The 25,934-nt window shown below is 35.3% G+C and overlaps 4 protein-coding genes across 7 annotated transcripts in view; 2 read left to right on the top strand and 2 right to left on the bottom strand.

The window, feature by feature from the left end:
• Positions 1-286: 286 nt before the first annotated feature.
• Positions 287-8,361, bottom strand: TP53INP (Tumor protein p53 inducible nuclear protein). 2 transcript variants are annotated; one of them, XM_089837623.1, is made up of 4 exons: positions 8,208-8,361; positions 5,662-5,939; positions 4,912-5,547; positions 287-3,657 (listed from the first exon to the last, which is right to left on the bottom strand). In XM_089837623.1, the coding sequence occupies exons 2-4, from the start codon at positions 5,801-5,803 to the stop codon at positions 3,473-3,475; spliced, it is 963 nt and encodes a 320-aa protein (XP_089693749.1). In that variant the 5' UTR covers positions 5,804-5,939; positions 8,208-8,361; the 3' UTR covers positions 287-3,472. The 2 variants fall into 2 exon arrangements, with proteins under 2 accessions (XP_089693749.1, XP_089693748.1); XM_089837622.1 differs by having other exon boundaries at positions 8,086-8,262.
• Positions 8,362-8,557: 196 nt separating this feature from the next.
• Positions 8,558-9,547, top strand: LOC149676581 (protein C19orf12 homolog). Its single transcript, XM_089837633.1, has 2 exons — positions 8,558-8,951; positions 9,270-9,547. The coding sequence occupies exons 1-2, from the start codon at positions 8,792-8,794 to the stop codon at positions 9,527-9,529; spliced, it is 420 nt and encodes a 139-aa protein (XP_089693759.1). The 5' UTR covers positions 8,558-8,791; the 3' UTR covers positions 9,530-9,547.
• Positions 9,548-9,865: 318 nt separating this feature from the next.
• CycB3 (cyclin B3) overlaps positions 9,866-25,934 on the bottom strand; it is a 55,366-nt gene continuing 39,297 nt past the window's right edge. The window contains exons 1-8 of one of the 3 annotated variants that reach the window (XM_089837618.1): positions 13,366-13,709; positions 12,971-13,057; positions 12,474-12,899; positions 12,175-12,405; positions 11,940-12,095; positions 10,663-10,812; positions 10,454-10,584; positions 9,866-10,354 (exon numbers count right to left, since the gene is read on the bottom strand). In XM_089837618.1, the coding sequence (XP_089693744.1) occupies positions 10,294-10,354; positions 10,454-10,584; positions 10,663-10,812; positions 11,940-12,095; positions 12,175-12,405; positions 12,474-12,899; positions 12,971-13,030 (1,215 nt within the window). In that variant the 5' untranslated portion in view covers positions 13,031-13,057; positions 13,366-13,709 and the 3' untranslated portion in view covers positions 9,866-10,293. Of the gene's footprint in view, positions 10,355-10,453; positions 10,585-10,662; positions 10,813-11,939; positions 12,096-12,174; positions 12,406-12,473; positions 12,900-12,970; positions 13,058-13,365; positions 13,710-25,934 lie in introns of those variants that run through there. The other 2 variants (XM_089837617.1, XM_089837616.1) reach the window with 2 other exon arrangements.
• On the top strand, positions 13,843-15,978 carry LOC149676580 (uncharacterized). Its single transcript, XM_089837612.1, has 5 exons — positions 13,843-13,974; positions 14,028-14,250; positions 14,335-14,613; positions 14,669-15,133; positions 15,598-15,978. Exons 1-5 carry the CDS (start codon positions 13,908-13,910, stop codon positions 15,926-15,928), a joined length of 1,365 nt encoding a protein of 454 aa, XP_089693738.1. The 5' UTR covers positions 13,843-13,907; the 3' UTR covers positions 15,929-15,978.

Genomic DNA, 25,934 nt, shown 5'->3' with positions numbered 1-25,934 from the left:
ATTTATTTAAATTCATTCATTTATTTATTTATTTTATCATTTAAAGAATTTCATCACACATGAAATTAACATTCTAAGAAATATTTGGGTGGGGGTGACGTAATAGTTCTGTCGCAAATTTATTTATTTATTTATTTATTTATATAATTATAAAAGTGGCGTGGCTTGATTACTTACACGTATTATTTACTTACTTAAATTTAACTACAAAAATACGGTTAAATTTAATCCTGATTAATAATTAAATTGATTAAAATATATCTAAATATCGAATTTACTAATTTGGTATTTATTTATTGTATCAGTTATGAAACAAATTTGATATTTCAAAATAAAAATAAAATTAAAATTAAGACAAAAAATTTGCATAATAATAATTATTAATCATAGTCTTTAAGCGCCTTAGTTTACCCCTAAAAATCGGGGGAAAAGGTGCTCAAGGGCTATAGGGATATTTAACAACTGTTCAATGTATTTTTTCTATGTTATTTTTGTACAAGTGTTAATTACTGCGTGTATTATTTATTATTTACGACGTTGTTTATCCTGTTTATTTATTTATTTATTGTTTGATTGAGGCACCATTTTGTTATTTACTTTCGTTAATTGTATTTAAAATTACTTTTGTTTTATTTCTTGTGAATTTTTTTGTGTAAATCACATATTTACTTAGATGAGCTGCGTAAAATTATTTATTTTAATTTCTTTTCTCGTTCGTTTTGGGGCAAGACTTTCATTAACTATATTACATTAATTAACTAATTGAGAATTTTAATTAGAATCTCGAGAAAAAAAAATAATAACAGATTGCTTTTATTAAGTTTATTTACAAATTGAGAATTTTATTTATTTATTTATTTATTTATTTATTTATTTACTTAGAGAAATTCAAATGGGTCACAAATTTAAATTTCTTTCTTTCATATTGAAATTCACATGTACACTTAAAACGAAACATATTTTAAATTAAGATTAAAAATATTTATTTATTTATTTGAAATAAATTAAAAACAAAACATGAAAGCTATAGCTAGGTGAATTAATTTTCATTAAAGATTTTAATTGTTTCTATATACACGCGCGCGAGAATTATTTACCTTGAGATCCTGTTCTTTCAACTACATACATACATACGTGAATTATCTTTAAATTACCTGTGCTTATCTACCATTTCATTATTTTTCTATCAATATTAAAGAGTTTCCTTTCATTTCACACCTATAATCTATAGCTAAGATAACGTTCCGTCGTCGCATTCTAATTTTTTTTAATTATCTTTTTAGCAATTAGCGTTTTATTTTATTTCACCAGAAGTATATAATACTTCTCTTCGAGTGAAGTGTACCAGCACAAAGCGGGGGTATAACATGATTCTTCCCAACATTTGGAGTGCAAGGTTACTAAACCGAATCACATACGCGATAAATAGTTCCCCCTCATCATTACTCTATTAGCGCTGCTTAACTATTTGCTAAGGCGCATGCGCTTCTGGATTTCATTTTATATTTGGAGGAAGGTTACTAAAGCGAATCACATACGCGATAAATAGTTCCCTCATCATTATACTCTATTAGCGCTGCTTAACTATTTGCCAAGGCGCATGCGCTTCTGGATTTCATTTTATATTTGGAGGAAGGTTACTAAAGCGAATCACATACGCGATAAATAGTTCCCTATCAGCGCTGCTTAACTATTTTCCAAGGCGCATGCGCGTGGGGATTAATTTTTGTCCCCCCACGTCAAGACAATCAAGGTTTGTGCCTGGTTGATTGCTGAATGGGGATTTAGTAAATACCAAACAGTTATAGAATTCACCCTAACACCACTTTGCGATGCCCATCTGAATTAAGTTTGATGAACGGGAGAACAAACAAAAAGGGTGAGCTGAGCCTGGGAAGAATCACGTTACATAACTAAGGATACCGAGGATACTTCTTCTATTACCCCCTTCTGATAACACTTAATTGCGAGTGATAGTGTGTGTATCACGTCTAAAATATATGTGTACATGCGTCTCAACAATGCCCTTTTACATTTAAAATCTACATATATCTTCCATCTAACAAAGTTGAAAATACATACCGCAAAAAATTATAGTACAATGTTTATGTTATGTATGTTGTGTGTGAGATTAAAAAGGAAAAACATAAAATTCAACTGGCCATATTTGAGCCAAATTAAAAACTATCTTGCATCGTTTTGCGGGTGTTTAAAAAACCAAAAACTATTGCCCAACTTTGTTTAAAGCACGTCTTAATTAAATTAAAATCATTACAAAACTATACACGTTGATTAATTACGGTTTATTAATATTGCTTGTGCGATAATATTTAATATTATTTTATCTAAGAGTGCAATTAGGTTAAAAATAGGCCAAAGTTTTGAATATTAAAAATATATTTGGCCTATAATAAAAATATATTTAAATAATTATAATAACAACAAAGTAATATTCAATTGAGACAGTCAGTAGTAGTGACGAAAAAAAAAATTTTTGATTAAATATTTTTGATGTCTATTAAAAAAAATTCCCAAATTTGGAATCAAACGAAATCCAATTTGTCTAAAAATTTTGATAAAAATAAAATAGTCTTTTTTTAAATAAGTTTTTTTCCTTTTTAAAAATAAGGAGTTTTTTGTGATTTTTTTTGTGTAGTTTTGTTTTTGAAAAATAAATATGAGAACACAAAAAAATCTTGATTATTAATTCTAAAATTTTTTAAAAATAATAGGGGTGATACTAAAGCTACTACAATTAAACTAAACATATATATATATTTTTTTGTACATTTTTGTTTCCACCCATCTGAACGTTATTCCAGATAAATATGGGCTTTTTTAAAAATTTTTTAAACCTATTTTTTAAAATTTTTTTAATTTTTTTTTGTAGTAATTTTATTTTATTTCTTTTTAATTAGTATTAATTACTAATTAAAAATGTAGATATATATAATATATTTTTTTTTTAAAATAATAATTCAAACTTTTACCTTATATGCTAATTAAGCTACCCTTACAGGAAAGTCATTAAAATAAAATAATAAAATAATAAATTATCTAAATGCTATATAGCACAAAATCACTGGCAATTTTTAAATTTTTATAAATATTTTTTTAGCTAATAGGCCTAGCAGTTTTTTTTTATAAATCGCCCTGAAAATATGCCATAAAACATATTAGACAATTTTTTGTGGGGTAATTTCCCCCCACGGGAGTTTAATTTTAAATTTAATTACTTCGAAATTAAAGATAATTTTATTCTAATTTCTGTAGCTATATGGCGAGGGAATACAATCCGTTTCCCGTTTAGCCTAGTGTTGTAGCTATTATCGAAGTATTTCAAAAGATATCAAAGAGAAAGACAGCTAAACTCGGCAAAAGATAAAAAAAACCCAATTTAACTAACTTGAAATTTGAATTATTATTAATTATTTTTTTAATTTCACGCGAGACCTAATTAGGAAATTCTTAATCAGCAACGATTGCCGAAATATTTAGCGGGTTGTTTAAGATGGCTACAGTTTCGTTGTCTTTTATTATTAGATTGATATTGACGAATTTGATTTTGACGTTCCATATAAGATGGTTTCAATTTACGCTGTTCAAATTGTTGACGATTCAGTTTTGACCGAGTCAATAAACGTTGCTCTTCAAGCGCTATAAACCCACCAACCAAGGACAAAAATATCACTTTTGTGCCAAAAAACACTATAGGTTTTTGCAAATATGGATCTCTGATTGCAATGATAACTTTAGTTCAATTAGGGATAGATTTAATTTTAGAAGTAGGAATAGAGAACAGAGTAACGTGGGCGCGCGTCAAAGTCCCGGACCCCCTTCCTCGGGACGGAGGGGGGGGGGGGGTATGAAAGAAGAGGCGGGTGGGTCATAGCGACAGAGGTAAAAAGGAATTACGTATTTTTCGCCGTCCCCGTCAGCAACGTCTTCAAAACGTAGTTTAAGTGAGCCAATAAGATAATTTAAACTTTTCGTTACGTGTTGGAGGGAGGGGCTCTATACTGGGTGGTCTATGAGTCGGACTGAAGTAAATACTAACCGTTCCCCATTCCTACTTCTAAAATTAAATCTAGCCCTGGTTCAATATTAAGTCCTAACTAACTTATCTCTCCCAGACAAGTCGGGTAATAAAATTTTATTTAAACCGTTCTCCATTCCTACTTCTAAAATTAAATCTATGCCTGGTTCAATATTAAGTCCTAACTAACTTATCCCTCCCAGACAAGTCAGGTAATAAAATTTTATTTAAACCGTTCTCCATTCATACTTCTAAAATTAAATCTATCCCTGGTTCAATATTAAGTCCTAACTAACTTATCCCTCCCAGACAAGTCAGGTAATAAAATTTTATTTATCACCTAGGTGTGAATTGTTGGGGAGGGCTAAAAAGGTCTTTTCGTCCTATCCAACCACAAACATATACACTACACTCACAGATCATAATCGTAAAAGCCGTTATCTTTTTCACACTCGCATATAAAAACCCATTACAACTATATTGAAGTGTCAGGAGAGGTTTTCAACGACAACTATAAACAAATAACAGCAACCCAGCCATGCCCTTTCCGCCTGAAAATGAATCTCTCATTCTATCTACCATGTCCGCATAGGCATACCCATCCTTCCGCGCCAACCCAACAAACCGGTCTATAAAGTATTCCAACAAATCGCTTCGATATGGCTGTCCATCAAATTAAACCTAAACTTGAGGGTTGCAGCAATCTAAAGGGGTGAATTGTTTGATCATGCCCATGTCGTTCCTTTCCCAATACTTTGTTTTTCGTGTACCCGGGGCCACACACACCATGGTGTGACTAAATGATTACTGATGACAATGATAACCAGAAAGCATACTATCCCATGAAACCCAAGAAAAAACTTTTTAACACTCACCACTGTCCAATGCAGCACACGTAAGTACCCTAGGTTGTTGATGTTGTTGTTTAACCCGTCGTGTCACGACAATATGGACTCTAGCTCTCATCCAATCTTCACCATCCTTTTTATTTCCATCCTCAACGACCATGATGGCTCTTTCGATGGAAGCGAACCTGATGGGTGTACTAGGAATCCAAGGTTCCAGAACATCGTCGGAACCGCTAAATTCGGAACACCCGGACGCTTGAAGCAAAGAATATCCTTGAATGGGTCCATAGACGCTCATGCTAGGATGTTCTATTAACAAGTTCTCCATGGGGGACGTCTCCAAAGCAATTGGACCAGTACTGGCAGTGAAACAGGGAGGAGGGGTCACGTACCAACTACCATCCATTTGTTGGTTTGGACTGGACGGTGGGGTCGATTCGCTTCCAGGACTCGAGCAGGAAGGGTTAACTCTCAGTTTAAGAGCGGGATTTTTAATTTTACGAGATCGTGCTTTGGATTTCGCGGGTTTCATTTTCCTAGGAGCGGGTGGCAGTTGCGTTTGCGTTTGTGTCGCTGGTACAATTGCAAGGGGATTGCAATCAGAGCTATCAGTCTCTGATGTTGTATCACTCGGGTTGGATAATTCTAGCTCACTTTCGCAACCTGAATTGAAATTTGAAAGAGAGACCAATTATAACAGCTTTACACTTAAGACCAGATCGTGGTTTGTAAGTTGGGTAACCTACATAATTAATTAGATTAAAAATAATTACTTACCGAGGCGATCAACAAGAAGCCAATCGTCATCAACGTCTTGAGTTTGGTACTCGGTATTTGTCCCATTATTCCTCATATTCGTCACATCCTCCAAAGGAGACCCAACAGCGTTGAAAAGAAAGTTGCTCAAACTGCTCAACATCTTGCTTGATTCTCACGATTTTTTAGTTTATTAAATCAATTTATTTATTTATTTATTTATTTATTGGAAAGACTTGGATGTAGAAGTTGGAGGAGAAAATTATTAAGCAAATGGCAGTGTTTTTTGTTTTGTATACCTATAAATAAACCAAAAAAAAAATCACACGAATTTCTATTAATTTCCTCAAAATTAATTTAAACACTGCTTAATTAGTTCATAAATTAATTTTAAGATTTATCTCAAATTAAAATGAATTTTCTTCTTTTAGTAAAAGTCAACCCGAGCAAATTAATTTGAGGTGCTAGTGAGTAATAAATCGGATAATTTTAAGGTAAACTAAGCCACTCAAATAATATAATAGATAAATCAAATCAAACCAATTACTATTAATTTCCTAAAAAAAATTATTTAACATAGGTCAGTTTTACAATTAATTTTAAGATTTATTTCTAATTAAAAAATAACTTGTTCTTTTAGTAAAACTCAACCTTAACAAATTAAATTTAATTGATTTAATAATTTTTGAGCTAGGTTAATTTTAAGGTAAAGCAAGGCACTCAAATACTATAGTACATAGGCCAAAGCCAAAGCCAAAAATCAAACTAATTTCTATTAAATTCCTTGAAAATTAATTTAACACTGGTTAATTAGTTGTATCATTAATTTTAAGATTTATATCTAAGTCAACATGAGCAAATAAAATTTAACTGACGTAATAATATTTGAGTTGCTAATAATAAAAATAGGTTAATTTTACGGTAAACCAAGCCACTCAAATACTATAGTACATAAAGCACGTATTCCAATTTCCAAATAAATATTTGGGATTTTAAACTTTAGTCATTGAACTTGACTTTCAAAATCAAGGAATTTGGAACCCCTACCCTTTGAAATGCTTATTTCCTTCCTATCAACTCCTTGTTTCTACTGACTCAAATAAATCAACTGAAGTTTCCAACCTCAAACACAATAGTACCGACTTTACTGAGAAGATTTATAAGTTAACGGTTAAATCTTTCTGAATATTTGGCCGCTGAGCTTAGCTTGTTGGAACTTGTTTTAAAATTAGTTTTAGGGCTTGCCAACACCCCAAAAAACACCCAGAGATAAGAAGAGATTTCCCTAAGGTTTGGTGGGTTGAAAATTATACTCTTCTTTTCAAAACCAAGGTCAAGATTATACAGGGTATATAAAAAAAACACTTTATCCCTCCTTTTTAGAGTGCAAGGTCTTTTACAAATCCAACTTTCCCTATCTGACATACTGCCAGAGGGGTTCAAACTAAATTAGTTAAAAGTTAAGCCAAGTTTTTTTTTCAAATAAACTCCTCCTACCTAGATCTCTGAAAAAATTTGGCATCTGAATATAAACCAGTAAATTTTTGACCCCCTAACTCTCTTGGCAGACGTTTTTATATTTATTTATGACGTTATCTAAATCCTCTTTGATTTACTGATAATTTTCTAATCAGTTTCTATAATCAAAAGCGTATAGAAAACCATGGTTTTCTATACGCTTTTGCTATAATTAGGGGAAATCATAGCTAGTATCGGGTTTCAAACCCCCTTTTTCACTTTTTCACGTTCCTGACACGAGTTAAGACTGACTTGTTTATTTTGAAACACTTTCGTCATGAACGGATTATTATCTTTAAGATTAATACGAGGTTAAAAATGGTTCTAAAGGGTAAAGTACTTCGTCAAAATATTATGATATCAGCTAATTAAAAAATGGGGTAAAATTCCTAATAGTCTATTGAGCATTGACGCAAAATAGTCTATTTAGTATTGACGCAAATCAATAACACCACATAAAATAAATAATCTCATAAAATTTCCATCTCTAACTCAACTGAGATGGAAATTTTATGAGATTATTTATTATTAGAGACTCTAAGGTCATTTTAATAGTTAACATATTATTTAACAAAATATAACCCAACCCTAAAAGAAATTCCTTAATAATCATGGAAATCATTTGCATAAACGAATAAAAATGTCAGAAACCATACAATGCAATTAAGGTATTCAACTTACCATAACCATAAACTTAAAAATTAGATATAAATAAAATTGGATATGGTTAGACCTAAATATTATAATAACGCGTGAACTAACTTCCTATACTTTTTTATATGATATAACAGTAACAGTACTTTAAAAAAACCAAGCCCACCACCCCTTTTCCCTTGGCTTCTTTTTGGGGTTATGCAATGGGTTGTATTTAAATGGCCCTGGGAAGATCCCATTATTGAAAACAACCAAAAAAATTTAATTACTCACTTATTAACTTCAAAGTTTATAATTATTCGCAAGCGCGTAACTTATTAAGTACGTTTTCAACACGAAATCATTGAAAATAATGAAAAAAAACCTTTTGTCAAAATTATAAAACGGAGACTTACGTTTAGGACCAAGCGCGTAGGTTTGAGGCTTGTCCGACTTTGACTTTGTTTACAATTTTTTTCCTGACGTCAAAAATTGTTGCTGTGATATAATTTCAACCAATCAACAACGAGCGTTCATTAGAAAAACGTTCAGGGCGCATGCCAAAGTCTTGTACAGTTTGTACGCGGTACGCTTTCGTTTTAAAATTTAGGTTTGATAACTTATAAATTTTTTAGGCTTAGAATATAGCGCGTTTGATACTAAAACCGCGATCTCTTCTTGTCTTTCCACTGGAACAGCTGGTAAATCACGTGAGAGGGAAATGCCAGCCGCTGATTGGTGCAATCCCATTACATCAGCTGATAACGAAAATAATGGCCGCCTTGAATAAAGCGAAGAGGATAAGCCTAACCTAAGGCTTCCTATCCTATGAGGTAAAAAACGGAAATACGTCAAAAAGGCATCTTTTGTTACGACGGAAAACTTTAAGAGATGATTAAGCGAAGTTTTAGTTTTATTATCTCAATACTTAACGGCTCTGTAGGTTAGCGATCGCTATAATATTAAATAATTAATGAAATTTATTGATACATAAACAAAGATGCCAATAGCGCAAAGTGACGTAATAGAACTTTTGTGCGTTCTTTCCGAGGAAGAAAAGCTTAAAGTCACGGTGAAAGAATCCGTTAAAGGCGGTGTCATCACAGGCATGAGTGCCACAGCGGGGGCTTTACTTATAGGGCCCCTCGGTTTGGCCGTAGGTAAACAGGTTATTCATTTTTTAATACGCTAATCACCTCATCTGGAGAAACCTTATTATGGAGGCAGCCATATTGTGGGTAAACTAGGCTTCCGCCCCCCCCCCCTCGGGAATGGCTAGGGACTTTTTCGTAAAATTAAAATTAAATAGAGCTTTACCTATCACTGTTTCACATGAAGGGATAAACAAAAATTAAAATGGGCAAAATGTAATCAATTGTATGATGAGCTTACCTTTCAATCTAGGGCCTAGGCTTATATATATAACGCACTGTCCCTCAAAATGGGTGCTATTTTTAAGCCTTTTCTTTCCAATTTAGGTGGTGTGATAGGAGGTTGTGTAGCGGCTTATTATAGTAAAAATAAATTTCAATCAGTAACAGAGATACTAATGAAACTTTCACCAACGCAACAAGACCAGATTCATCGTGCCATTACAAACATCATGAGTGATATTCAAATTACAGATATTACAATTTTAGCAGCCATGATGGCTGGTAACATAGAAATAAGGAGGAGAATCGTCAATTGTTTGGTCGAATTTGTTAAACACGAAGTCCAAATGGAAATTGTTGATTAAATAATAATTTTTTGAAAAGATGTTTATTTTTATTTAGACTAGGCCTAAATTTTAACCCATTTTGATAGCCAAGGCTTAGTGGATGGCGCCATTAGTTAGTAAATGAAGCGTTTTCCAGTGATTTTCCACTATTTTGAAAGCAAAGGCTTAATGCGTACATAAACTGGCACGTTTCCACGGAAACAGCGCCATTTGTAAAGGAACCGTTTTCCTTTGGATTTTCCACTATTTTGAAAGCAAAGGCTTAGTGCATACATAAACTGGCAAGTTTCCATGGAAACCGCGCCATTTGTAAATGAAGCTTCTAAATAGAAATAAGTCGATTAAATCCAGAAATATTTTGAAAAATGTTTTTTATTTCATCTAAAACCACCCAAAAATATTTTCCCAATTTCCAAAACTTATCGTAAAGTGTAAAATTTTAGAAATTTCTCTCCAAAATCTAATTTAAAAAAGGAAATATTTACACAATGACTGCACAGCGGATTGAAACAAAAAAAAAAAAACATTCTGTGATAAAATTTTTCTTTTACTGTTATTTACAAATTTATTTTTGGCATTTTATTACCATGAAAAACATTTCATATTCATGAGGAAAAAAGATATAATTTTACATTTAATGCAGAAAAAAAAATAGAAATAATGAAAAAATGATTTTGACTGATAAAACAGTTTTAAAAAAATCTTTTTTCAAGTCTTAGAGTTTTTATGATAATTAAAAATAGTAATTTTATACGATTTTGTTTAAAACTTTAAAATGATTTTTATAAAGTCACATCGGGTTGATAAGGAAGTGGAGGGATTGTGGCTACTTCAAAAAATACCCTAAAAGAAGAATTTAAATATTAACCAAAAACCTTTAATTATTATTATTAATTCAGCTTCTAAATTAAATTTAAAGGCTTAACTTAATAATTAACTCACTTATGGGAATATTTAGTTCGTACTGTTTGAAGATTTTTATGAACAGGTTGAGCAATCATGTTATTTAAATAAAGGGTCAAGTTTTCAAGTTCATCAGCTTTGTACCCTGAATAATATTCTAGCTGCGGGGTCTAAAAATTAAATGTTAATTATGTTTTAAATTAATGATTTACTAAGTTAAAATTGTAACTTAAGTATTTAAAAAGTACCCATTCAGAAATCTTTTTCATTTTGAGTGCCAAATATAAACAGGCAGCAGCCACTCGCGATTCCCTAATTGATAACAGATCATAATCCATTAATGAAGTTTCCAAAATGTATCGAGCTAAAGTTAGAACTTCCATGGAAACTTTGGCACACTAGAAAAATAAGTGTTTACTTAATTAATGCTAAAATTTTGGTCTAAAATTCAGATTAAGCCTAAAATGTTGGTCCAAGCCTAAATTTTTGGTCTAAAAATTGGACTAAGCCTTAAATTTTGGTCTAAAATTGGATTAAGCCTCAATTTTTGGTCTAAAAATTGGACTAAGCCTTAAATTTTGGTCTAAAAATTGGATTAAGCCTAAAATGTTGGTCTAAAAGTCAGATTAAGCCTAAAATGTTGGTCTAAAAATTGGATTAAGCCTAAAATTTTGGTCTAAAAATTGGATTAAGCCTAAAATTTTGGTCTAAAAATTGGATTAAGTTTAAAATTTGTCTAAAAATTGGATTAAGTTTAAAATTTTGGTCTAAAAATTGGACTAAGCCTAAAATGTTGGTCTAAAAATTGGATTAAGCCTAAAATTTTGGTCTAAAAATTGGATTAAGCCTAAAATTTTGGTCTAAAAATTGGATTAAGTTTAAAATTTTGGTCTAAAAATTGGACTAAGCCTAAAATGTTGGTCTAAAAATTGGACTAAGCCTAAAATTTTGGTCTAAAAATTGGATTAAGCCTAAAATTTTTGTCTAAAAATTGGATTAAGCCTAAAATTTTGGTCTAAAAATTGGATTAAGCCTAAAATTTTGGTCTAAAAATTGGATTAAGCCTAAAATTTTGGTCTAAAAATTGGATTAAGCCTAAAATTTTGGTCTAAAAATTGGATTAAGCCTAAAATTTTGGTCTAAAAATTGGATTAAGCCTAAAATTTTGGTCTAAAAATTGGATTAAGCCTAAAATTTTGGTCTAAAAATTGGATTAAGCCTAAAATTTTGGTCTAAAAATTGGATTAAGTTTAAAATTTTGGTCTAAAAATTGGATTAAGCCTAAAATTTTGGCCTAAAAATTGGATTAAGCCTAAAAATTTGGCCTAAAAATTGGATTAAGCCTAAAAATTTGGCCTAAAAATTGGATTAAGCCTAAAAATTTGGCCTAAAAATTGGATTAAGCCTAAAAATTTGGCCTAAAAATTGGATTAAGCCTAAAAATTTGGCCTAAAAATTGGATTAAGCCTAAAAATTTGGCCTGAAAATTGTGTTAAGCCTTAGAATAGTAGAAATTAGTTCTTACACGAGCGTATCTTCTAAGGAATCTGTATGAAAGTGGGAAACCGAGATCAAATTTGAGAGTTTTTAGAACTTTTTGCTCCATTTCAAGCATTTCTTTTCGCGTATAAGCATCGTCACAAATATACAAAAAATCATCAATCAAAGGAGGAGAACGTTCCTAAAAAACACAAAATCTCAAAAGATTAAACCTGAACAAAAAAATCGGGATTAAAAACTAAACAAAACCCTAATCTCACATCAAATTTGCAAGCAATGAAAGTGGCAGTGGCTCCCAATAATTGCAGTTGTCCTTTGGCCACTTGAACCCTCATTAAATATTGATCTATTATTTTGACGGCTAGATACAAAGTTTCGTGATTCAACTCGAAACTCTCCTGAACTTCCACCAACCAATCAGACAAAATTGCTCTCATTGACTTGGTCAAGTCTCCTTGACGACTCATGTACTTAGTGGTTCTCATTTCAAGCTAAATATAAAAACAAAATTTGAAAACCCATAAATCTAATTTAATTAATTAAAATTAATATTAATCACTTCTCTCTCTTTGTAGTAATTAAAAATATCCATAGCGTAGTAAGGTTCGGCATAAATATCATCTTCAGTGGATTTATCAAAGTCAACAACTCCTTCCGGTAATGTAACCTCTTCCTTATCGTCTCCGCTAACTTCTAGATCAGAATCGCTTTCCTCTATGGGTGAGCGCGTAAAAATGTCTCCAGTTTCTTGGGAATTTTGAGTGGAACCATCGGAAGGTTCCGAATCCGATTCAATTTTGTTTGTATTTTGACGTCTGGTTAATTTGCGTTCAGCCATAGCGTTCTTTTTGTTTTTGAGAGCTTCGGCATTTTGTTTCTTTAGATTGTTTGTTAAATCGTCAAAAACAGAACGTTTCTTAGCCGCTAATCTTTCGGGGGAATCTTCAGCGATACGTTTCGAATTCATTGGTTGCTTAAGACCCTCCTATTTTGTTAATTAATTGTTTATATAATTAAGGTTTTAAGTTTATTATCGATTTAATTAAATGTACTTGCATCTATAGTTTCCAGCGTTACTAGTCTGTTATTGGCTTGACTGCGTGTGGTCAGAGACATTTTTGTCTTTAAAATTGAAGTAATAAACTTTAATTATAATTAAATTAAGTTTAAGTTAGAAAATTCGGATATGCAACAAGGGGGTTCAGTTTAGGATACCTATTATTGTAATTTTAACCATATGAATAATAAAAATTATATGGCTAAGCCTTCAGGTATTTCCCGTTAATTTAATTACCATTAATTATTTTCATTTCCCCTTAAATTTAAATTAAATCCCTTACTAAAATGGCGCAAAACCACAACTCACATGGTACACCCACTTAGTACGATTTAAATACTTCATTCTTATTATTTATATTAATTAAATATTAAAGAACTAGGGGTTAACTTACCTTATTGTAAAATTAAAACCTATTAATTAACCATAAATATAATAAAATCGACTTTAAAACTCCGCTTTTGACCAAATTCAAACAGCCTTTTCGAATCAACCCACACGTTATGAAGAAGAGAAATTTGAGGGAAAACCGTTACGAGTTCAAAATCTCGCGAACCGTTGCGCGCGCAGCTTTTGGCGCAGGGCCTACCAATCAGATTGAAGAAGCTCTTCATACAAGTTTTTATAGGCTTTTCCGATAAAGAATTTTGGCGCGCAATACTAGACGTACTTTTGAGTATTATTAAAGGCGATAGCGAAACAGCGTGTGAAAGCAAACAAAAAGGCTTATTGATTCATCTAAACAGCTGGTAGTTGTATATATGAAATTGAAAGTCTGCCAATATTAAAACAGATGATAAAACAAGTATCTTTATGGCTGATTAGATTATTTACTTTGAAAATTTCCACACTTGCGGTATTTTTTCAGTTAAAACAATGAACTTACTGTATTTTTTTAAATAATAAAGATAAATTTAGGCTTAGCAAAAATGGTTCATGTTTCAGAGGCTTTTCAAGGTCGCTACATTTACAAAATCACATATTTTCGCGTTTTCTGATTCAAGTAGGACGTACTGTTTCACATTCCAATTAGGTTTTAAGCCTTGGCTTCGTTAGGGTTAAGGTTTTCAAAGGTCATGAAGGTCAAAATCGGTATTGTGGGTGCCGGAGCGGCGGGATTATGCGCAGCTCGTCATTTTGTAAAAGCCGCGGATTTTGAATTTGAAGTGACCGTATTGGAACAACAGGGTCACGTGGGTGGAACGTGGAAACATTCTAGTTATATCGGAAAAGATGAAAATGGATTCAGAGTCCATTCTAGCATGTACGATAACCTCAGGTAATACTATGACGTCATATATCTTCCAAGGAGGATAAAAACTACGTAACCTGGAAGTGAAATAAAACGTATTTTGCAAATTAGGACGAATCTACCAAAACAGGTGATGGAATTTCCGGACTTTCCGTTCTCAGACCCTAATGGAGATAGTTACATTTACCATCAAGAAGTACAGAGATATTTAGAAGATTATTTCGAAGACTCTGGATTGCAAAAACATATTAAGTACTTCAAAAAAGTGGAAAAAATTAAACCCTTACCATCGGATAATATTTTTGGTGAAGAATTTCATTTACAAGTCAAAGATTTGCGCAATAAAACGCAAGAAAATTATGTTTTCGACGCTTTAGTACTCGCTTCGGGGTATATTTAGCATCTTAATAAATTATTAGAAGGTATTAAAATTTTTCTTCGACAGGTCCTACACCTTCCCTCGAATTCCAAACATCCCCGGTTTAGACAAGTTCAAAGGTCAAATTATTCACAGTCACGATTACCGTAACAATAAACCATTCAAGGATCTTAAAGTCCTGGTTTTAGGGGCGGGGCCTTCGGGAGTAGATATAAGTTTGGAGTTATCGGATGTCTGTGAAAAAGTAATTTTATGCCACGAAAATATTCCAATCTTCATGGAAGATAAACCGGAAGTACTCGAGGAAAAAACACCCTGTACAAGTCTTAACGAAACGTCAGCCATTTTCTCTGATGGTTCCATATTGGAAATTGATGTTTTAATGTTATGTACGGGTTATGAACCCATGTTTACCGAGTTACTAGATTCAGAATTTAAAATACAGTTGGAAAATCGTAGGGCTAGTCCGCTTTATAAACACTACATTAGCATAAATCATCCTAATTTGGCGATCTTTGGATTGACTTTCAGGTGAGTTGTCGTCTTAAATTGACAATAACTTTTGTTCTAAAGTACTTAGATAAAAATTAAAGATACCATTAAATACTAGACATTCCATAGAGTAATCACACCAATTTTCATAAACATCGTAATTAAAATAACATCACTACACTCAATCAAACATTTTTAAATCACTCATCTTGGTAGGTAGTTTTTCCATTAGCACGGGAGATCGGCAGAGTAAACATTTCTACAGGGGCCATAGGTTTAACACGGGCTTGTTTCAGCCTATAAGTTGGCTTCCATTTTCCTTCAAAAAAATAAATAAAAATTCAAAACTTCATAAGTCCATAACTTTTAATATAATTCATTTAAAGAAAAACTAAAAATACAACATGAAACTAGACATTTTCTAGACTAATCTCAATAAGTTTCACAAAGCCAGATGCAACAGAATTTTCCCAGAAAATTAAATAACAATTTATTAAAAACAGGGTGATACCATTCCCATTGTACCATTTGCAAGCGTTAGCCCTAACGAAGTTCTGGAGTGGTCAAGTACCTTTACCATCGAAAGAGGATATGTTAGCGGACGAAGAGATGGATTTTCAGAAGCGAATTGATCAAGGAATGCCCGTTCGATACGCGCATATCCTCAAAGGGGATTTTCAGTTCGATTATTTCGATAATTTGGCTGAATTGGTTTCGATACCGAAATTACCTCCAAAATATTTAAAATTGTACCAACATTCTCATTTTCTACGAAAGACCAATCCGATTGGTTATAAAAATGTAAGAATTAACATGAAAGATATTGGACTGTAAATACTTAATTAAAATAAATAATTTAAATATTAGGTATGTTTTAAATTATATTTTTATTTGTTAAGACAATAGAGAATATTAGAGGGGGTTACGTCAAACAGGGGCCAAATAAATAAGCAAAATATTCGTAAACATACCGCCCTCCATAGGAATGGCATTACACCCAACTTTGGAGGCCCATAACTCTGGTTCTACTAGAGATACGGGGATGTCCTTTGAGTATGTTATAGTCCTATTTGCCCCCCATCCAACCATACTAAAGACTTGGCATTAAGACAAACACGGGCCGAGTAATTAAGCAAAATGTTCACAAACATACCCTCCCTAGGAATAGCATTAGACCCAACTTTAGAGGCTCATAACTCTGGTTCTACTAGAGATACGGGGATGTCCTTTGAGTATGTTATAGTCCTATTTGCCCCCCATCCAACCATACTAAAGACTTGGCATTAAGACAAACAGGGGCCAAATAAATAAGCAAAATATTCGTAAACATACCGCCCTCCATAGGAATGGCATTACACCCAACTTTGGAGGCCCATAACTCTGGTTCTACTAGAGATACGGGGATGTCCTTTGAGTATGTTATAGTCCTATTTGCCCCCCATCCAACCACACTAAAGACTTGGCATTAAGACAAACAGGGGCCAAATAAATAAGCAAAATATTCGTAAACATACCGCCCTCCATAGGAATGGCATTACACCCAACTTTGGAGGCCCATAACTCTGGTTCTACTAGAGATACGGGGATGTCCTTTGAGTATGTTATAGTCCTATTTGCCCCCCATCCAACCATACTAAAGACTTGGCATTAAGACAAACAGGGGCCAAATAAATAAGCAAAATATTCGTAAACATACCGCCCTCCATAGGAATGGCATTACACCCAACTTTGGAGGCCCATAACTCTGGTTCTACTAGAGATACGGGGATGTCCTTTGAGTATGTTATAGTCCTATTTGCCCCCCATCCAACCACACTAAAGACTTGGCATTAAGACAAACAGGGGCCAAATAAATAAGCAAAATATTCGTAAACATACCGCCCTCCATAGGAATGGCATTACACCCAACTTTGGAGGCCCATAACTCTGGTTCTACTAGAGATACGGGGATGTCCTTTGAGTATGTTATAGTCCTATTTGCCCCCCATCCAACCATACTAAAGACTTGGCATTAAGACAAACAGGGGCCAAATAAATAAGCAAAATATTCGTAAACATACCGCCCTCCATAGGAATGGCATTACACCCAACTTTGGAGGCCCATAACTCTGGTTCTACTAGAGATACGGGGATGTCCTTTGAGTATGTTATAGTCCTATTTGCCCCCCATCCAACCATACTAAAGACTTGGCATTAAGACAAACAGGGGCCAAATAAATAAGCAAAATATTCGTAAACATACCGCCCTCCATAGGAATGGCATTACACCCAACTTTGGAGGCCCATAACTCTGGTTCTACTAGAGATACGGGGATGTCCTTTGAGTATGTTATAGTCCTATTTGCCCCCCATCCAACCACACTAAAGACTTGGCATTAAGACAAACAGGGGCCAAATAAATAAGCAAAATATTCGTAAACATACCGCCCTCCATAGGAATGGCATTACACCCAACTTTGGAGGCCCATAACTCTGGTTCTACTAGAGATACGGGGATGTCCTTTGAGTATGTTATAGTCCTATTTGCCCCCCATCCAACCATACTAAAGACTTGGCATTAAGACAAACACGGGCCGAGTAATTAAGCAAAATGTTCACAAACATACCCTCCCTAGGAATAGCATTAGACCCAACTTTAGAGGCTCATAACTCTGGTTCTACTAGAGATACGGGGATGTCCTTTGAGTATGTTATAGTCCTATTTGCCCCCCATCCAACCATACTAAAGACTTGGCATTAAGACAAACAGGGGCCAAATAAATAAGCAAAATATTCGTAAACATACCGCCCTCCATAGGAATGGCATTACACCCAACTTTGGAGGCCCATAACTCTGGTTCTACTAGAGATACGGGGATGTCCTTTGAGTATGTTATAGTCCTATTTGCCCCCCATCCAACCATACTAAAGACTTGGCATTAAGACAAACACGGGCCGAGTAATTAAGCAAAATGTTCACAAACATACCCTCCCTAGGAATAGCATTAGACCCAACTTTAGAGGCTCATAACTCTGGTTCTACTAGAGATACGGGGATGCCCTTTGAGTATGTTATAGTCCTATTTCGCCCCAGCCAGCCATACTAAAGACTTAGGGTTACGACAAACAGGGGCCGAGTAATTAAGAAATCTGTTTTTTTTTGGGTGGTTTTAGGTCAAACTAACAAATTTTGATTGCAATTTTGTGATTCAAATTTAGTCTCTTTCAACTTGGCCAACATTGGGGGAACAGCAAAATTTCCTTTAGTTAAAAATCATGATAGTTAAAATATTCATGAGTAATGTACTAACTCCTGTTATATATATATATGTATATATATAGATATCATGATTTTCCAATGCGTGGTTTCCTTTTTTAGGTGGGGGTCGTTTTTGGCTGATATAATACGACATTTAAATGAAGATAATAAGGTTCGAACGAGTCTTTTTCGGAAAGACGTTATCCGGCGGTCGCGGAAAGAAAATTCGCCTTGACAAAAGGAGTGTAGGTGGTTAGGATGGGCGAGGGGGCAAGCGCCCCATAGAATAAAGAATAAAAGGTTTCGGTCGGGGGGATGAAACTGGGACTCTTTTGTTCGGGACCCTTTCCGTCGTCCTCCTTTTCAACCTCCCCCTTCCCCCTCAACACCCCCCTCGAGACCTCCTAAATATATATTTTTCTCCGCTTTTCTCTCTCTCTCTCGCGCGCGCTCGCGGGCCCCAAAACCATGCAGAGTCCGTACAGTGCGTGCGTCAAAATCCGTAGCGCGCGTTTACTTCCATTTCAATCCATACACAGTAACCAAATTCAATCTTTACCACCATCCCGCGCGCGCTCGTGAAATTACAAAATGCTCTATTTTCCCGCGTTTAGTTAAAAAAGGCGGGAATTAACATCAGGAGTTTCGCGCGCCAACCGTCCACGCGCTGGGTAATCGCTAGTTGTCACTCGCGCCAAAAAATCTTAAACGAGCGCGCGTGTTTATGAAATTGTTTTAAGCGGGAAAAATTGGCGCGAGGAATTAGGCGAAAAGAAATGAAAAAAAAAAAAAAAAGTGTGTGTTTACAGCGCGCGCCAGAATTGTGGTTGTGGTAGCGATAAAGGCGGTAACCGAAAGATCACGAGGTGTGCCTGAAAGTGACAGCACGCGCGCGGGATCGTCCCGGGATGCTATAATACGAACCAGCAGCGTGGGAAGCCAAACTCGCAGGAGGATACGATTTTTGGACAAAATTTGTACGGAATTTTCAATTTTTAACGGTGAGTTTCATTAAAATTATTAATAATTAAGGTAATTAATAAATTAAAACTAACTTAAACAATCCCTGAAATAATTATCGAGTAACAAACTATCAAAATTAAAAAATATTCCGAGCTCCAAAAATTTTTAAAATAAAAAAATCTTCCACTTGAATAAAAATCATCATTAAAATCGATTAAAAATCCCTTTCTAATAAATTTTTTAATATCTTTTCAAATTTGAATTCCGGCCCCTCCCCCTTCCTTCCATTCGATCCGTAATGACTTTATTTTCTCTTTTTTTTTTGCTAAATAAATGTGGCATAAATAATTTCTGATTTAAGGACTTTTGTGGGTGGTTGGGAGGGTAAAACGTCAGCCAAGGGGGGAGGGGAGGGAGATGACATTTCAATCACGTGACAAGGAGGCCAAGTTCGCACTAATATAAAAGTCAAAAATGATGATCGAGGTGACAAAAGTCAATGATATTAAAGTTAGGGGAATTCCCCTTCGTCATATAATCTCTTTTCCCGTCAAGGGGGGGGAGTGTTGATAACCACCCCTCTCGGTACCCCACGTGCCTCGGGGGGAGTTCGGGAAACTAAGGGGGATGATTCGGATGCTGGGATTTTGGAAAAAGAGATTTTAGGGAATATTACAGATGAAAAGGTACCACCAAGTATTATACCTCTCTGAATTTAATAAAAGGTAACTTTTCCCTGGTTTGGTTCCATTGAATTCTGAGGTTGAGATGTAAAATAAAAAAAGCAAGCTTGCGATGACAGTTCATTGCCTTTAAAGGTAATAACTCCCTTTGCTATTTAACACGGTGTGCCATAAGGCTAAGATGAGAGGACGATTAAGGATGATTATTAGATTCGGTTTTGTTCGCATTGATATAATTTAATTGAATTTAAAATGCGCAATAACGTTAGATACCTCTAAGCATTGTAAAAATATAAAGGCAATGCGTGTCAATTTTATACAAATTACACCTGAGTTTTGAATGAATAAAGTGCATTAAGTGTGAATTTTGAGTGAATAAACTGCACTGCACGTGGATTTTACGTATATACATAAAACAATTCTACAGAAAATGTGTTCCACGTGCACATAACAAATATTAATTTAAAACTGGACAAAACTGAGTGACCAAACATTTTTTTATTATTATAATTATTTTTCGAAAGGGTAGGTAGGTGTGTTGGCTCATACGGCCATGGGCCATGCTTTCTTCAATTTGAAATATAATTTTCAAACAATAAAATAAAAAAGATATGGCACCACTGACTGTACACTTCTTCTATACTTCTAGAAATATGGGTGAACGTTGGGGGGGGGGAGTTAGAGGGGGTCTTATAGTTTGATGGGGGTTTTAATTAATCCCCGATTTAACAACGAGATACGCATTTGGGGGCAAGAAGGGGATGGGGGGACCCTTGGTTAGATTTGAATAGATGGCAAGGGGTATAGAGGGGGCAGGAGGGGGGTTAGCCTTTAGGATAAAAGGCGTTGTGCAAAATAAAAGGATTCAAAGAAAGGGAAGCAGAAAGCGGGGGGGGGGAACGTAGAAAGGGGGAATAAATTATGAGGTCTCAGAGTATAAAAGACAGGTTCACCGCGAACACTCATCGATTCCTTTTTCGAACCCCCCCCACCCCTTACCCCCCTTTTCATACACACACTTTTACTGATATTTGTGTGTGTGCCTTATTATAAAAGAGATTTCTAGCTAGCACCCAATCCTGGTCACCCTTCGCCCCCTTCTTCTTCTTAGGCTATACGTAACACCCCCTCATATACTGCGGCCACCCTATTTTTGGCCATCTCTTTCAGACCAATCTGGTGTTCATGTTAAAGGGGCTAGAGATATGTCCTCTCCCCCCCCCCCATTTCTTAACTTTAACCGCCCTAAGTCAGGGTTGCCAGACCCCAGTAATTTGTTATTAGAGTATTTTCCGCATGCAGGTTTGGAACTACAGGCTGATTTTCAGTCTGTTCCAGGGCCGGAAATAAGGAAAATTTCTTATAGGGCATGTGTCCATTGAGGCCCCCTTTGACTGGAAAAATTATAGGACATTGTCCACTGGAGTGTGCAAAAATAGTGTCGCATCTTCATAATCAAACTATCAAAACTTCCTAAAATTTATTGGTCAAAATGTTCAGTGTCCTGTGCTTATTTCCGGCCCTGGTCTGTTCTAAATAGAAGTTGAATAGGCAATTCGGGCTTAAACCCGCCCCCAGCGCCATTATGGTATGTTTTTTTTAACATAATGAAAGCTATATAAGCCCCTCCTCCTGGTATTTTTTTAGCACTAGTGGAAGGTAGCCTGACGTTGCATGACGTAGTACTGCCAAGTCCCTATTCAGCTTACGATAGACTGCGGCAACACTTGTCCGCACATTATCTTTGGGGTTGGGTTTAGGCAACATCTCAATACTTGAACATTATCACCAAATGAGGGGGTTCTAGAGATTGGGGGGAATGGTGGAGGAGTGGGGTGGGGTTGCTATATTATAGTGGCTCGACGCGTATGTAATGTATATTTGCCGATTCATCGTCCTGGTCTATAAAATGTATTGTTGCACCCACCATCCATATCCAGAAAGAGGAGCCCATAGCTGCAAAGGTGCTAGAGGGCCCCAGAAAGGAGAATTCTCTCTATCGACGGTAGGGCACAAAAGATCGGGTGGGCGGTGTGGTATTATTTTGGACAATGGGTACCCCACCCTACACCCCTTACCCGGGGCTACCGGCCCTCTCTTTCTCTCTTGCCGCCGAGGCTCTTTTGTGCCCGCGAGAATGATGGGCCCTTTTATGACGAGAGAGAAAAGATTCCCGCTCTCTCCTTACTCGGCTTTTCCCGCAATGACGCCAGCGCCACTTTTACAACGGGTGGAATCTTTTATAACCGACCCCTCAACTCGAGGGGTTCACTACTACTAATACTACTGCAACTACTACGAATATTTTTTGTGCTATGATTTCAAATTTGGCGGGAAATGTCCTAGGCCTATAGAGAGCTTTCAGAGGGGATAGTTGTACGTCACACCCTCCCAAGTCTTACCGCCGTTCTGGTAGCCATATTGGGTTGTCTCAGCTTCATTCCTGCTTTAAACCCACCAATATGGCAGCGTAAATTTTGTCACGAGACTCAGCTCCTCCTCCAACTGAAACCTCTCTATTGTGATTAGGGATGATGTGCATGACGTCACCCATGCTAATGAGGCTCTCTCATACATAGTTTTTTGACGTTCCTATAGTGTTACGAGGCCATTGGTGAGTCAACAGATTGCAGAGATAAAGGCTATCAGTTGTTTCAATCAGTACTAGACCAACTTGAGTTGATTCACAGAGGGCCCGAGAACACTGCACTGAAGTTTAAACTAAGAGAAAGAGAGTGGGGAATTTTCTGTAGCCCTTTTAGTGGAAACCTTTCTATTTCTTAGTTTTATCTTTAGTGCACTGATATCCGATCCCATGAGAGTCAAAGTTAGTCAAATACTGATTTATATTAATAAACAAACGGCTAAGGTTTTTCCGATAGCCTCGCAAATATTGGGGAAAAGGGAAGTTCCCTGCCTTTATTTAGTTTAAAGCGATTGTCAACATTTTGTAATTTTTCGAGTGTCTAACCCCTCGCTCTAAAACCTCGTGACGACGATTTCGTCGACGTCAAAAGAGCGCGAGATTCCGCGCGCTACCAGCCAAGACACGAGATCCCAAACCCCTAGCTCGAAAAAAAATCCCGTTCGCATAGCGCGCGCTAACCACGGTGATACCACGTATTTAGCGCGCCTTTTTTTATTGCCCCCGGGAAAAGGAGGGGAAAAATGGGGTCTTAGATGGGAGATTTCTTTCTTGATGAGTTAATTATCAAGATAATTTATGTAATGTTCGCATTACGATCTTTGCAAAATCTACTCTGGGTAAATTAATTAAAAAGTTTAATGCAAAATAATTAAGTATTAATGAAGGTTAAATACCAGTTAATTATGAGTTTAATTTATCGATTTTAAGATTAAATATGCCAATTTTTGGCCTAACATCGTTTTCAATGTTAATTCTATGGCCCCTGTAGAGTTGTTTCAATTGTATTCCCGCCTGTATGGCGGTACAGCCCATCCTGATATTCAAAGGGGGCAAATTTCTCCTAGTGGGAACATCGATCATGCGTCTCAACTTCTCAAGCCGCTCAGAGAGACTAGCGCCATCAGCGGATCTAAGCTAAACTAAATTTAACGTTGTATTCAAATATGGTTTAATTTTAATTATGATTACGATAGTTCTAAAGTAATTAATTCGAGGAAAAATTAGATTTTAAACATTTTCTGAGAACAATAATTTTCGGGATTTGTTTGGATTTCGCGATAGACGTCGGTCGGCAGGGACAAAATCAATAGTGACGTCATTATCGATTAGTTTGAGAGCCACTCTCTCTTTTTTGTGAGACCCTAGTGTCAAAATAAGGAATTAAATTAAATTAAATTTTTGAATTTATATATATTCCGAGCCCTCGCAAATTATACCACAATTTAAAAAATTAAATTATATATATTCGAAATTTAACCTAATTTAAAATAAATTGAACTTAATAATACTAATTAATGGCAGTCTAAAATACATTCATGGAGGCTTAAATACTGTATAAATATTTATGTAATTCATGTTTCATTTAATCATGAATATTGTTAGTTTGGAGTAAGGGTAAGGTCCATAAACCTTCAGCAAAAGCTTAACAATAATTTCAACCTTAAATCACATACAACCCAACACTAGCCTACAAAATACTAGAGAGGTCGGACACTAATTCTTCTCCGTAAAGCCTAAACTTCATATAAAATAAATCCAACCAACCTTAAAACCACCTGAAAATCGAATACAACCCAACACTGTCTAAAACAATCCCTTCCAAGTCTACAAAATAATACACCAGAGAGGTAGAGCACTACTCTCAAATAAATTAATTTTCTTTGATTAAACACTGGCCTGTAATAATTTCAACCATACACTAAAATCGTGTACAAGGTCCTTTTCAAGCTTGCAAACTTTCAGAAGAGTTTAATCAAAGCGAGTATAAAAACAAAATTTTGGAAGACTTTATGCTACCCTGGAATTAAACCATAAACTTACAGAGACTGATGGAAAGAGGGAGTCTTGGGGTACAACGGGGCGCACTGGGGCAAGGGAAATCAAGGGGGGATTTGTTTCTACTCTACTCCGAATAGGGGAGGAGTAGCTTCAGGACTGGATGGTTGGATCTTTCTGGGATTGTCAGAGGCTGAGACGGAAAGAAGAAAAAAAAGATCAAAGGAACTTGGATGAAGGCGAAGGAAAGAGAAGCTTTAGCTCTCTCTCTCTCTTGGAGAAGGCAAGATTTGATGCGACCAATAGGAATTGAGGGGATGGTATTAAAGAGGGCGTGGTTTTATCATCAAGCCTTATATAACCTTATTTCTCTTTCCCCTTCTTGGATATGTTTAATATGTCTAGAGAGGGGCAAAATCTTAAGATGGTATGCTTAGTTACTAAAGCGCCTTGCGTGTACACGCTTTCACCAACTAAATTTATCCAACCAACTTTTGGTAAATTATTAATTAATAATATCAGAAGTATACAATACTTCTCTTCGAGAGAAGTATTACCATACCTACCATAAAGCGGTGGGGTAATTGTAACATGATTCTTCCCCCCCCCCCCAACATCAGATTAACATTTGGAGTGTTCAAGGTTACTAAACCGAATAACATACGCCATGTAAATAGTTCCCTCGTCATTACTCTAATAGCACTGCTTAACTATTTAATTTCCAAGGCGCATGCGCTTGTGGATTTTTGTCCCACGTCAAGACAATCAAGGTTTGTTGGCTAATTGATTGCTGGGGATTTAATAAATACCATACAGTTATAGAATTCACCCTAGCACGGTGCGATGCCCATCTGATTTAAGTTTGATGAGTGGGAGAGCAAACAAAAATGGATCCCTCGCCTGGGAAGAATCATGTTACTTAACTAAAGGCTATTAAGAGGATATAGAGTATCATCATCCTTCTTCTATTATCCCCTTCTGATAACATTAATATTGTGTTTAATTCTACCTAATGTAATATCGATGGCATTTTAACTGTAACAGAGGGAAGTTAGTACATAAGATGATATGTTGTTATCATGAAGTATAAATGCCACTAAGTCTACCACGTGACTTGCCAATGCTAATTTCACGAGACTTCCAGGATTCCAAATTCACGAAACTTCCAGGATTCCAAATTCACGAGACTTCCAGGATTCCAAATTCACGAGACTTCCAGGATTCCAAATTCACGAGACTTTCAGGATTCTAAATTCACGAGACTTCCAGGATTCTAAATTCACGAGACTTCTAATACTTCCCCAAAAAGTGGAGGCGTTGTTCACATCAGGTGCCTTTAAAACCCCATTCTATGATAGACCCCTCCAAGAAACGCAGGCAAATCCCAAATTCTCCACCCATCTGATAATAATTTATGAGATAGTCATAGCATATTGCAATTTACACACATAGACATATAAAATTCTTAATACAAAATGAAGATGGGTGTGTTACAACCCCCCTCCCTTTCCCCCTTTGCAGTAAGCAAAAGCC

This window comes from Phalangium opilio, unplaced genomic scaffold (genome assembly GCF_054372755.1).
Source record: "Phalangium opilio isolate 3A_F unplaced genomic scaffold, DU_Popi_V2 ptg000045l_1, whole genome shotgun sequence".
NCBI lineage: Eukaryota > Metazoa > Arthropoda > Arachnida > Opiliones > Phalangiidae > Phalangium > Phalangium opilio.
This window is presented reverse-complemented; position numbering and strand designations above follow the sequence as displayed.